The sequence below is a fragment of the Dama dama genome, chromosome 30 (assembly GCF_033118175.1).
Source record: "Dama dama isolate Ldn47 chromosome 30, ASM3311817v1, whole genome shotgun sequence".
NCBI classification, from domain to species: domain Eukaryota; kingdom Metazoa; phylum Chordata; class Mammalia; order Artiodactyla; family Cervidae; genus Dama; species Dama dama.
In genome coordinates, this window is record NC_083710.1 from 36655399 (window position 1) to 36668018 (window position 12620).

At 49.4% G+C, this 12620-nt stretch overlaps 2 protein-coding genes across 2 annotated transcripts in view; both read left to right on the forward strand.

Moving 5' to 3' along the window:
- Nucleotides 1-5832, forward strand: part of LOC133049331 (phospholipid-transporting ATPase IB-like) — a 115299-nt gene extending 109467 nt beyond the window's left edge. Inside the window, exon 36 of the mRNA XM_061133324.1 lies at nucleotides 5140-5832. Coding sequence (XP_060989307.1) covers nucleotides 5140-5832 — 693 coding nt within the window. The remainder of the gene's footprint in view (nucleotides 1-5139) is intronic.
- SHISA2 (shisa family member 2) lies at nucleotides 5673-11757 on the forward strand. Its single transcript, XM_061133220.1, has 2 exons — nucleotides 5673-6585; nucleotides 9570-11757. The coding sequence occupies exons 1-2, from the start codon at nucleotides 6255-6257 to the stop codon at nucleotides 10121-10123; spliced, it is 885 nt and encodes a 294-aa protein (XP_060989203.1). The 5' UTR covers nucleotides 5673-6254; the 3' UTR covers nucleotides 10124-11757.
- Nucleotides 11758-12620: the final 863 nt, after the last annotated feature.

The window sequence follows — 12620 nt, forward strand, 5'->3', positions numbered from 1 at the left end:
GGCTGTGAGGCTGCACTGTAAATTCCATCATCCCGTTTCTGCTCAAAAAAGCAGCACAATGGTTCTTTTATCTTTTTATGTTTTTACCAGGAGACTAGTAAGGCAGCTTTGATGAAGGAAATTCCCATTTATGTCAAATCTAAACACCCAGGATGAATGGGATTTTTTCCCTATGACCCGGGCATATGAAAACAATGATCTTAAGAGTGAGAAATCCCAAGGAACCAATGGGCTTAAAGTGACCTCTGAATTATTAAGTTAAAGATATGAAATTTGAATTCTGTGTAAAAATGACATCCTTTCATACTACATAGCATTAGACATGATTCCAGGTTGTCTTGCTCTGCAAGGGCCAGCCCTGCCCCACCTGGAAAGTCCTCTCCATTGGGGGAATCCTTGGGTGACTGAGCTTCTCAGACTCACCTTTGTGGTACCCACTGAAGCTGGCAGCCTGCTGGGCCAGCCCTGGGTCTCAGTGGTACCCAGAGCCCCAGTGCCCAGGCTTCTGCTTGGGGAAGGCCTGGTGATGTCCCACCCCCCACAACACTGCAAATGATGGAAGTTTCTGGCACTGGTTCTGTGGATGGCAAACTTTCCCGTTTCACCTGGTGACACCCAGGAAACAGCTTGTTTCTTTTCTCAGCTTCCTTCATTGCAAAGCCACTCTCACCTTCAGCCTCAAAAGGATTCAGTTAGGCAGGGCCCTGGGAGGCTCCAAGCAGGAGTTCCCTCCCTCTGAGCCTGCCTTCCGAGGCTTTCATCCCCAGTGTCCTCTGTCCTCTTAGAGTCACATTGAGGGGTTAGGGCTTCAGCCTGTGCATTTGGTGGGGGGCGGGGGGCGGGGAGGGTCATAATTGAGGTCCATAATGGAGAACTTGCAGCATTCATTTTAGAGGGTAGGAATTACATTCAGAGGTGTCTGACTGTGTCTAGCTTCCTTGGTTTACCATAGTCTTTTCAAAGTTCATCTGTTCTGTAGCAGGTGTCAGTACTTGATAATATTCCAGTTGTATGGATTGACCACCTTTTGTTTATCTGATCATCAGTGTCTGGACACTGAGTTGTTTCTACTTTTTTGACCATGATAAATAGTGCTGTTATGTGTACAATTTTTTGTATGGACACAAGTTTCCAACTCTTTTGGGTGTGTGCACCTAGGAGTGGAATTGCAGGGTCATAGAGCAATTCTGTAACTTTTGAGGAACCGTCAACTTGCTTCGCACAGTGGTTCGTATTCCCAGTTGGCAAAGTGCAAGGTTTCCAGTTTCTCTCCAACACTTGTTATTTTCTGTTTATTATTATCTTTAGTATTACTACTATTGCCATCCTAGTAGGTGCGAAGTATCATTGTGATAGTCACTGGGATTCCTTGGTGGCTCTTGACAGTAAAGAATCTGCCTGCAATGTGGGCGACTCCATTTCGATCCCTGGGTTGGGAAGATCCCTAAAGATGTTGAACGTCTTTTCATGCGTTTGTCAGACTGTCTTCTTTAGAGAAATGTCTATTCAAATTCTCTGCTTCTTTTCTGATTGGATTGCTTTTGAGTTGTATATACACTCTGGATACTAGACTCTTCTCATATAATTTGCAAAAACTTGCTGCAGGCTTTCTGATGGTGTGTTGATTTTATTTATGTCACCCTTTCAGGTACTCTGGCATTACTGGAAGTCCTGGCTGGTGTTTAACTCCATATCTTCAAAAAGAAAATATACCACTAGTAAACAGAAAAATCAACATAAAAATGGTTCATTAAACTGTGGAGTTAGGGATGAGGGTGGGCAGGAAGAAAAGTATGCTAAATGTTTAAAGTGAATAGTAGATGAGAAGGAAAAGAATTTTAAATATGGAAATTACTTTCCTGAAAGTCAGTGCATTAATTACAAGGAAAAAACAGGAGGATGAAAGATGAAAACTTTTAAAACAACAGGAATTTTTTTTCAGAGTTTTATGACCATTTTTATTTTCAGATGAGGTTAGGTAACCACAAGACAAAATTAAAGAAAGGTAAATTAGCATATTTGTTTGGGTTTGTGGTCTCATTCGTTAACACAAACACTTTAACTTGAAAGAAATCCTGGTAAACCAAATGTGAGTTTTCATTACTACTCCCATTTATAAAAGGGGACGGAAAGAAGCGAATGAACCCAGGGAAAGACATTCTTCCTAAACAGACTGCTGACTGGTGTGCAGATGGTAGTGACCTTCTGCTCTTCCTGAAATTTATAGAAAATCACTGTAGATCTTGCAAGTTTTAGAACTGCCAGACAAATGAAATATGACTACCCTCATATGATTTGCATCAAGTCCAGTTAGCAAAGTTATAAGTAATGATTTCTATAGTTCTGTGACTTTGTACTTGTACTCTTGAAGATATGTCAGAAATTTGTTTTTAAATAATTGCATTTTATTCACATATATCTGTATATAGGCACAGACTGAAAGGTAAAACAAACTGAAAAATCTGTAGTTAGTGTCTATAGAATTCAACTTTTTAAAAGGGCACACCTTCATTGGTGTTTAAATCTACTCTGGCAGACTGCCTGACATTTAGTTTTGATTATAATAAATTATTATTACTACTACCTATATATTTTGATAACTAATTACAGCTGCTCAGAAGAGACTAGTAAAATAGTTTAAGGCTATCTGTTGAGGATGGTCAGGGAATTTTTTATGGAAGGAGTTCCACCACCTTACTATGTTCAGGTAGCACCTCTCACAGAGATGCCCAGTAAGTACCTGACAACTTATTTTATAAAACTTCAGTACAACATACTAGATACACAAAGAAAAAGTAAAATCAAGTCAGAGTGAGGAACAGAGTGATATAAACTCTCCATGAGCATTGAAGACAGTCAACCACCGCATTGAGCAACCACAGGAGAGGCCACTCCTTCACTTTTAGGGAATACAGGAACACAGCAATGCAAAAAAAAAAAAAAAAGGATGAATTTGCTCAAAGCTTTGCACTTCCAAGTCTGCTGGTTGTGGACTAAGTTGTGAACTGTTTGGGAAAAACTTGTGTTTAGGCTCAGGTATTACCAGCTCATAAATCAATTTCCATTTGAAAATGACCAACATTGCTTTCTTTATTAGTAAACTCTGACAAATGGTGGGTGTTTCGGAGAAGTGGATAAATGTATAGTGGAAGGAAGATATGACATAGGTGCTGTCTGAAGAAATGGACAGTTCTCTTGCATTTCCCCCCGCCCCAAGACAAAAAGCAAGGTAAAGGATTAAACCTTTGAACACCACCCTAGTTATTTTATGGTGCCATAGGAAAACAATGCTGCCTAACCATCTGGTCATTGGTATAGACTCTGAAGTTCATTCCAGGCTTTTTGTAGTGGAGCCTGGTGACCAGCAGCATTGTGGGCAGGCTTTGGAGTCCAGGAAACTGTCACTTTCTGTTTGTAAGGATTTCAAGGGCTATCCTCACCAGTAAAGTGGGGCAAGTCATTATGTCTTCTTTGTGGGGTTGCTGTGAGGATTACTCAGGTAAAACTCAGCCCTGTGTCCAGCATAGAGGAAGCACTCAATAAACATTTGCTCATAGTATCTTCTAAGAAAAAGACCCAATCTTAACACCTGAGTCTTCCCTCCACTTCATCTGGACAAATGCCATTGCTCTGATGATTCTTCTGACCCTCCCACCCACCTCCCCGCCCCCAGGTTATGTGCTTAAACTGACTCTGGACATCACCACTCAGCTTTATAATACTTGTACCATCTTTGCTTAGTCAGTTATTTGTGTCTCTGTCCAATTTCCGTTGACTTTCAGCTCTGTTTGGAGGAAATGGCCAGGATGTCTGGCTTTTTGGAGAACCCCCAGTACCCAACCCAGAATACACTGCGACTGCTTAGCATGTAGTTGTGGAACAAATAATTTGATATTAAAATTTTGTTAATTTACTCGGTTTAGAAAAGTTCCTGGCTGGTGTATTTAAATGCACAATTTTCTGAAGCTAAAAATACACGCCTCCCCACAATGCAATGAAGTAAAGTGCAGTGCTTAGAGAGAGGTTTACTGAAGAGTAAGATGTTTGTTTCCAGGGCGTAGGGTAGGTTTTTTCCTTTGATTTTGTGTGGTGGCTGGCAGGGTAGCCACCCTACTTGAGTCAGACAGGTGGCCCAGCCTACACAAGCGCTGTGAATAAAACTGCCTTGTGTTACACGGTCATGGACTTGGAAGGGACCTCTGTGGGTCGTGTGTGTGTGTGTGTGTGTGTGTGTGTGTGTGTGCTAAGTTGCTCAGTTGTCTTTGACTCTTTGCAACTCCATGGACTGTAGCCCACCAGGTTCCTCTGTCCCTGGGATTCTCCAGGCAGGAATACTGGAGTGGGTTGCCATGCCCTCCTCCAAGGGATCTTCCCAACCCAGGGATTGAACCCGTGTCTCTTATGTCTCCTGCATTGGCAGACAGATTCCTTACCCCTAGTGCTACCTGGGAAACCCCTGCAGATTCTGTGCTCCACTTTACAGAGGAGGAAACTAAGGCCAGCACAATGCAAGGTTCTTCTGGTCAGATGAGGCCTAGATTTCAGGTTGCTGACTAGCAGACCTTGTTGGCTGGGTCACCAGATCTTTTAAAAATAATCTGGTGGCTTTAATAGCGTCAGCACCTGTCACTGCTGCTTCCGCAGGTCAGGAGCCATCAATTTCTCCTCCTCAAAGCCGCGCTGAGGGTCTGTCAGGAGCCTTGTTTGCTTCCTCCCACAGCTGTCTACACCGCTGGGGCCAAATGTGGGGCCCAGACACCTTTCTGCCTGGATCCAATAAATCGCTCGGCCCAAGTTTAGAAAGACAAGAAGCGACACAAATCATGGGAAGGAGGCCCCATTGGGGCATTCTCCGTCCCACCTAGTAGAGGCCCGAGCCCACCGCGCGGCCCCCGGTCCGTGCGTGGCTGGCCGAGGCCTGGACAGCAGGGGCCTGGAACTAAGTGGGACAGTGATTCTGAGCGACAACTTTCAGTGTCTGCCAAGTGGAGCGCAGTTATCATCCTTCTTTGGGGAGTTTTGAGAATCAAACTGAACTGTGAATGCCTAAGACCTGCAGAAACACGTTTAGTTTGTCCTTATTGCCAGGACTGCTGTTACTGTGTCAGCTCCGGCCCGGGTCTCCCGCCCGCCTTCCAGCCGGCAGCCCACCGCCCGCGGCCGCGGGAGTCCAAAGGTGCAGGGCGGGCGGCCGGGGAGGCAGGAGCAGGGGGGGGGGGGGGGGGGGGGGGGGCGGTGGGCCAGCGCGCATGCGCGTCCGCGGCGCCCGCCCCTCTTAAGAGCGCAGCGCAGCCGCCGGGCCCCAGAGTCGGAGCCGCGCGCGCGGAGTCCCTGCGCTCGGCTTCGTCCGCAGCCCGGGGGGACCAAGACTTCCGTGGGAGGCGCCCGGCTGTGCGCGCTCCCTACCCACCGCCCCCAGCCCCCCGCGAGGGCGCAGAGCCGGCGGAGAAGGAGCGCCAGAGAGAGCTGGCCGCGGCCGGAGAGCAGAGGAGGGGAGCGGGGCGAGCCGCCCGCCTGGATCCGCGCCCAGCAGCAGCCGCGGCCACCGCCAGCCCGGCCGGCTCCCGGGACCGCGGCGGGGCGCGACGGACCCGCATCTACGTCCCGGAGCCCGCGAGCGTCTGGAGACCGACCGTCCGGCCGCGGAGCGGATCGTGGGGGCTGCGGCCGGGTGGTGGGGAGGTGCGCTGCCCGGGTGGCGCGGCCGGAGCCATGCGGACCGAGCTCGGAGCGCAGAAGGCTGGGCGCGGCCGACCGCTGCACTTGCTGCCCGGAGCCCTGCGCCCGCTGCCCGGCTTCCTGGGCTCTTCTCACCGCCCGCGCGGGGTATAAAGGCAAAGAGACGCACTCTGGACCCTTGGGCTTAAACTCGGCGGAGCGCCCCGGCTCTGGGTACGCCGCGGCGCGCCCACTGGTGGTCCGGCTAGAGTGAGCGTCCCCTCGGGGATGCACGGGCAGGGTCCCGTCGCGGGTGAAGCCTCCGGGGGCTGTGCCACGGCAGCCCCGGGGACCCTCTGACTCGTAACCCGGAGAGCTCGGTCGGCGAGTGCCCACGAGTCCAAGGCTGCCTCTGCTCGGACTGCGCCGCCGGCTGAGGGAGGGCATGGCTTAGGTCCCGGACGTCGCGGCGGGGGCGGTGACCCGCGGACCCGACACTCGGCGAAGAGGACCCGGCCTCGGCACCGCGGGGACCAGGGCGCCGGAGTCGGTTCTGCGCCCTCGGAAGACGCGCCGCCTGCGCCCAGGGTGGTGCCATGTGGGCCGGCCGCCACCCGGCCGCCGCCTCCCCGGACGCCGCTTCACTCCTGCGGCTGCTGCTGGCCGCGCTGCTGGCGGCCGGGGCGCTGGCCAGCGGCGAGTACTGCCACGGCTGGCTGGACGCGCAGGGCGTCTGGCGCCTCGGCTTCCAGTGCCCCGAGCGCTTCGACGGCGGCGACGCCACCATCTGCTGCGGCAGCTGCGCGCTGCGCTACTGCTGCTCCAGCGCCGACGCGCGCCTGGACCAGGGAGGCTGCGACAACGACCGCCAGCAGGGAGCCGGCGAGCCCGGCCGCGCGGACAAAGACGGCCCCGACGGCTCGGCAGGTAGGCGGACCCGGCCGGGCAGGGCGAGCCGGAAGGGGCGCTGGCTCGCCGGCGGGCCCCGCGAGCCTGGAGGCGGGGGGGGCGGTGTTAGGAGGCTGCGATTACGGGCCTGGGGTCTGGACTGGGCGGGGGGAGGGCGGTAGGCGGGGGACGGTGTCTGCACTGTGGCCCAGCCTTTAATGTGTGCGGAACCGGACACCGGTGTAGTGCCCTGGGCCTCAGGTGCCCCATCTGTCAGCTATAGGGTGGCTTGGCTTGGATTTTTCCCGAAACAAACAAGATCGTAACATGCAAGTCAGGGTTGGCCACAGACAGCCCCACGTTCCTCCTCCCCGGGGGTCTCTGTGCCCCTCCCCGTGTGTCCTGTCTCCAAGAGTATAAGTCCCGGCAAAGGGTCCTGTCCTGGCGGGGGCACTCGAGGGCTCCCCGGAGGGGAGACAGCTCCGGGGTCTTCCCCGGGGTGATGGTGACGCAGCGCCCCCATACCCCGGGAGAGTTTAGCTTTCCCTAAGACACGCTCCCCTGGCCGCTCCCCTGGCCGGGTCTCCTTACCACGTCAGACCTGGTGCGTGTGACATCAGAGCGCTGCCAGTCTTGCACTTTGTGGCTTTGATTTTTTAATTATAGTTTTTTAAATTGCTGAAGTTAGAGTTGGAAAAATATACGCCTGAAAGCCTTTGGTAGGCTCCACCTCCTCTGCTTGTCACCAGCCTCCAAGACCCCTTCCTACCTCGAGGGTCCACCCAGGATGTGTCCAGGGAGGGCGGACATGGTCCGATGGAGGTGGCAGGGCACCTGTAGCCCGGAGGGGCATCTCCTCTGATTCTTTGGCAGGTATTGAGAAGGAGAGGACTTTGCACCCCGAGCCCCCTGGGTTCCAGCTGCCTGAGCCCTGCTCTGCTGGTCACTCTTCCCAGAACTGGCTGGGCTTGTGAGTGGCAGCTCCTTTCAGTGTCCTTCCCCTTGCAGTCACACATTTCTGTTAGCCGCCCTTCCTGATCTCTGCCTTGACTCTGAACAGGAGAAGGGAGGGTGACTCCAGACAAGGAGCTGTCCTGGAAGGCAAGCCCAGTGCAGCTGGGTGTGTGGCCACAGAGCAGACCTGGAGCTGGAGGGAGGAGCCAAGGCACTGGGCTCCCCCCGGCTGCCCAGTTGGCTGTAGATGGCCTCCCAGATGCCGCAGTGACTGCCGACCAGTCAGTGGGCAGCCGGCTTCTCACAATCCTGTCGTGTGAGCAGATGCCTTCTGAGTTGCACTTTTGGATCTGTTTTCCTAAAAACCCTGCGCTTCTGCATTCAGTAAGGACAGCATGTCTAATCAAGCAGTCTCCAGGGCTTCTAGGAGCACTGCCTTCTCTGCCTTGCATAGTTATTTAGGCTTCTGATTAGAATCCTGGAAAGAGAACAGTTATTTCCCCCCAAAACTCATTATGTGGACTTAGACTGCTTTCAGTTAGTTATACTATAACGTTTGGGGTACTTTTTCTTAACTGTTAATTCGTTTACTTCTCAATAACATATAAGGCTGGTATCTTAATTTAGAAAATGTTATTTTCCATCATCAGCCTTTGGTTACATGCTTAATAAAGTATGTTTTACTGACAAGCCATCTTTTTTCTGTGACTCTGTGTGGTTCTGTGTCCTAGAAACACCAACTCCAGAAATATCAGTGCTGTCAGAGGAGCATGGTTAGAACAGCCGCTGCCCTAGTGGACAGTTAGGATAAGAGAGTGTTTTGAGTCTCTGCCCTCGGGTGCCGGGGAGCTGCGCATCTTCCTGGACCGTGTACTGACCGAGACCGGTGAGACCAGTCCTTGTCCTCATGTCCAGTCAGATAGTCAGGGAGATGGGAAGGAACACCTCAAAAGACATGGTCATGTAGGGTAGGGTCCACAGACCCCATCAAGCCAGTGTATCCAGCTTCTGAAACCCCATAGTGCTAGGCCCACAACACCCCCCAAGATCTTTGTAAGTAAAATAATTTTAAAAATGGAGCTCACTACTGATTTTAGGAAAGTGTGTATTTTTATCTTGACAGTTTTATTTTCTGGAATAAATCTTACTGGCTAGGTACGAAGTCCACTGCTATATGTTCTATGGCTTTCCCTGGGGCTTTCCACACAGAATCCAGTGTCCTAAGCCAGGCCTGTGACTCCTCCTCCACCACCTGGTCCTGCCTAGGCCCTTCTTGGTGCCCCTGGAGACACTTGTCCTCCTGGGTACCTTGTTTCACGCTGACCCATTGTCTGGACAGCTCCCCTGCTCCCTCCCCACTGCCCCCCATTTAGGCCCACCTCCCAGTTACCAGCCTTCAGCTTGGCAAATGTGTATGGGAGGGCTTTTTTCCCTTAAAACCCTTCTTTGACCTTTGTGCCTTACAAACTCTTTTTGGAAATGGTTGTGACTAGGATGTGACCTAAATTTTTGATTTATTTGCCTGTGAAACAAGAACCTGCGAAAAAATGGTCAAAGAAGTTTGCAAGGAATGCAAATAACTTTCTGGGGAAAAGAAAAAAGACTTTGAAATACTATTGACTCATTTCTGTGCAGACCACACAAACTTTAGGGCAGACTGAAATGTGGGCAGTGCAGTTACTGTAGAAATTTTAGAATAAACTCAATGTGCAAAACTCATATTTTTACTAAATTGGATATCTGCCTCAAAGAATGTTGTGATTGGTGAGTCTAGCTGTCAGCGTTAACCGCTTCGCTTTGGGAACCGACCCCCGAGTCTGCAGGCAGGTCCTATTCCTCACCCCCTTTTCCTAAGCTCCTGATAAAGACGGTGCTTCCTGTGCTGTGCGCTGCCGATCAGCGCACACACCAGCCCGGCCGTGGTCCCAAGGTTCTGGGTACTGGCGCAGCTCATTTATTCACCTCTGCTGCCCATCACCGATTTTTACTGCATCCTTCCAGGAAGTCATCAGATTTTTACTGCCTCCTTCCAGGAAGTCATCATGGTATATCTCTCTCCTTTTCTTCAGTCCCCATCTACGTGCCCTTCCTCATCGTCGGGTCAGTGTTTGTCGCCTTCATCGTCTTGGGGTCCCTCGTGGCCGCCTGCTGCTGCAGATGCCTCCGGCCCAAGCAGGAGCCACAGCTGAGCCGGGCCCCAGGAGGGCCCCGCCTGGTGGAGACCATCCCCATGATCCCGAGTGCCAGCACCTCGCGGGGTTCCTCCTCCCGCCAGTCCAGCACGGCCGCCAGCTCCAGCTCCAGCGCCAACTCGGGGGCCCGGGCACCCCCTACCAGGTCCCAGACCAACTGTTGCCTGCCCGAGGGCACCATGAACAACGTGTATGTGAACATGCCCACGAACTTCTCTGTGCTCAACTGCCAGCAGGCCACCCAGATTGTGCCCCATCAGGGGCAGTACCTCCACCCCCCATTCGTGGGGTACACCGTGCAGCCAGACTCGGTGCCCCTGACCCCGGTGCCCCCGTTCATGGATGGGCTGCAGACGGGCTACAGGCAGCTCCAGGCTCCCTTCCCTCACACTAACAGTGAACAGAAGATGTACCCAGCGGTGACCGTGTAACTCAGAGGGCGGCCGGGGGCCTGGACCAGACGGCTGAGCGGGCGCTGTGGGCTTGGGAAGGATGCTAGCCTGGAAGTCTGTGCCTGTCGGTGTTGCTTATGGCACGGTTCTGTTGGATGGCTTATTTGGCCCCAAACTGTATGAAAACATCTTTCTCCACATTAACCTGTCTAGATTTGTTTATCCTGGTTAATGATTGATTTACGATGGGAAAGAGCAGTCCCTGGAGATACCTGTGTCATTACCAACGGCTCCGTGACACCTGTAAGCCTTTAAGTGCCCTTGAGGTATGGCTGTCAAAAGAATTTTGTAAACTGATGGAGCATTTTTATTATTTTGTTATTATTACTTCTTTTTTTTTTTTTGGTACAAGATCAGAATTGCTGTTCCCTCCCTGTTACCTGGGCCGGTTTCTAATAAGCATCTAAGGTTTTAGGGGAGACGCAAAGAACAACAGTTCTTATAAAAGGAAGCCAACCTGGACTCAGACGTTAGTCCTTGATCTCAATATTTCCCAGGCACATCTTAATTTGTTGTAAAAAGATATATATATTATCTATTTTTGTGCTTTTTGGGGGTTTGTTTTGTGCTTTTTTACCTTGTGTAGAGATTTATTACAAAGTGATTTTCTACATTAAAAAAAAGACTGAAAGAAATTGTATAGTTCTTAACTGATGACATTTCAGAACTCTGGGATTATTTTAATCTTGAAGTAGTGGATGGTGTAGTAATAAAACCATTCATCCCCTTCTTGATTGTATCTTTTACATTTCTGGCTTTACACTGATATCTGAGAAGAAGTAATTGTTTTTGTGTTGAAATCATAAACTCTATCACCTGCTACTTCTCCAGGTTACTTTTTAATTTTGCCGTGTGGTATGGCTTGGCTTTCATTCTCTTTAGTGTTCAGATCTCCATGTCTGTATGGTACTGAGTGCAGGTAATTACTGTTGTTATAAATGTTATAACATCAGCCTTTCTGCCTAGATCTGATAAAACATTTTCTTGTTTTCCCTATAAAAACTCACATGCTTTATAAAGATACTTAGTATCATTTCTCAGCCATAATCCCAGTCTTGGGATGAAATTTAAACCACAAATAAGATTTACTGTGCAAATCATAGGCTTTTATACTGTCATTATCAAAATGTCTTATTTTTCAAGCAAGAGGGACTGTTAAGTTGAGAAGAGCTTTTCAAAGTAGATATTGTCTTTCTTCCCCACAAAGTTAGTTCTTGTTTTCCTCTCTCTTGGTTCTCAGCAAGCACTGTATTCATTACCAGCGTGGTGAATTATGAATCTCAAGCGACTTTATTTGTGTATTGTTCACTTATAAGAAATAAGTCAAAATGTGTGCCAGTAAATTTCCAAATGCTAGCAAAACCAAGATTTGTAATTAAATGGTCATAAGGTATGGTCTTTTACATATTTATATCTGTATCTGTGGTTATCTGTCATTAATCATCTGTCTACCTGTTTGATTGCTTATGTGCATTTCTACCTGTTATCTCATGACTGAATAATGTAAAACCATTGTTGGCAATTGGTGTCAACAAGATACTCCATCAAACCTCTTAATAACCAAAGGCAGGGGAAAATCATTTTACTTATTAATAAATATTTTATGGGATGAATTCCTAGGGGAGTTGTTTTTTTTTTTGAATTTTCATTCTACTTGGTAATTTTTCCAATGGTCTATTAAACCTGTTAATAGAGTAAAATTGCTAAAAATCATAAATACTGCTTTCTAGAACCAAGAGCCTGCCTTTAAAAGTGATTAATATCTGGGAAAGTGATGGTGTGTTCTGAGTCAGTGGGTGTCATTTTACATGTATCTTGGGAAATGTTGACAGCACTAAATAAGCAGTTCTTCTGGGGTCATTGTACTATCAGACTAATGTGTGTTCTGTACCTTGTCTTTGATGGAGGATTCTAGCTTATCTAAGGAAGTAAAATTCCTAGGAATTTGTAGGTGAAAGGAGCCTCAGAGATCGCCCAGACGAAAGATTGGCAAACTTTTTTTTTCTGTGAAGAGCCAGATTGTAAATATTTTAGCCTTTGCCTGTTGTCTCTAAAACTATGTGGCTCTGCCATTACAGCACAAAAGTAGCCATAGAAGGCACATAAATGAGCGTGTCTGGGCTCCAATAAAACCTGATAGATGGACACTGAAATCTGAATTTTATGTAATTTTCACATGTTACAAAATACTCTACTTTTGATTTGATATTTTTTCCCTAGCCATTTCAAAATATTAAAGCTATTAGCCCTGCTGCGGCTGCTAAGTCGCTTCAGTCGTCCGCCTCTGTGCGACCCCATAGACGGCAGCCCACCAGGTTTCGCAGTCCCTGGGATTCTCCAGGCAAGAACACTGGAGTGGGTTGCCATTTCCTTCTCCAGTGCATGAAAGTGAAAAGTGAAAGTGAAGTCGCTCAGTCGTGTCCGACTCCTAGCGACCCCATGGACTGCCCCACCAGGCTCCTCCGTCCATGGGATT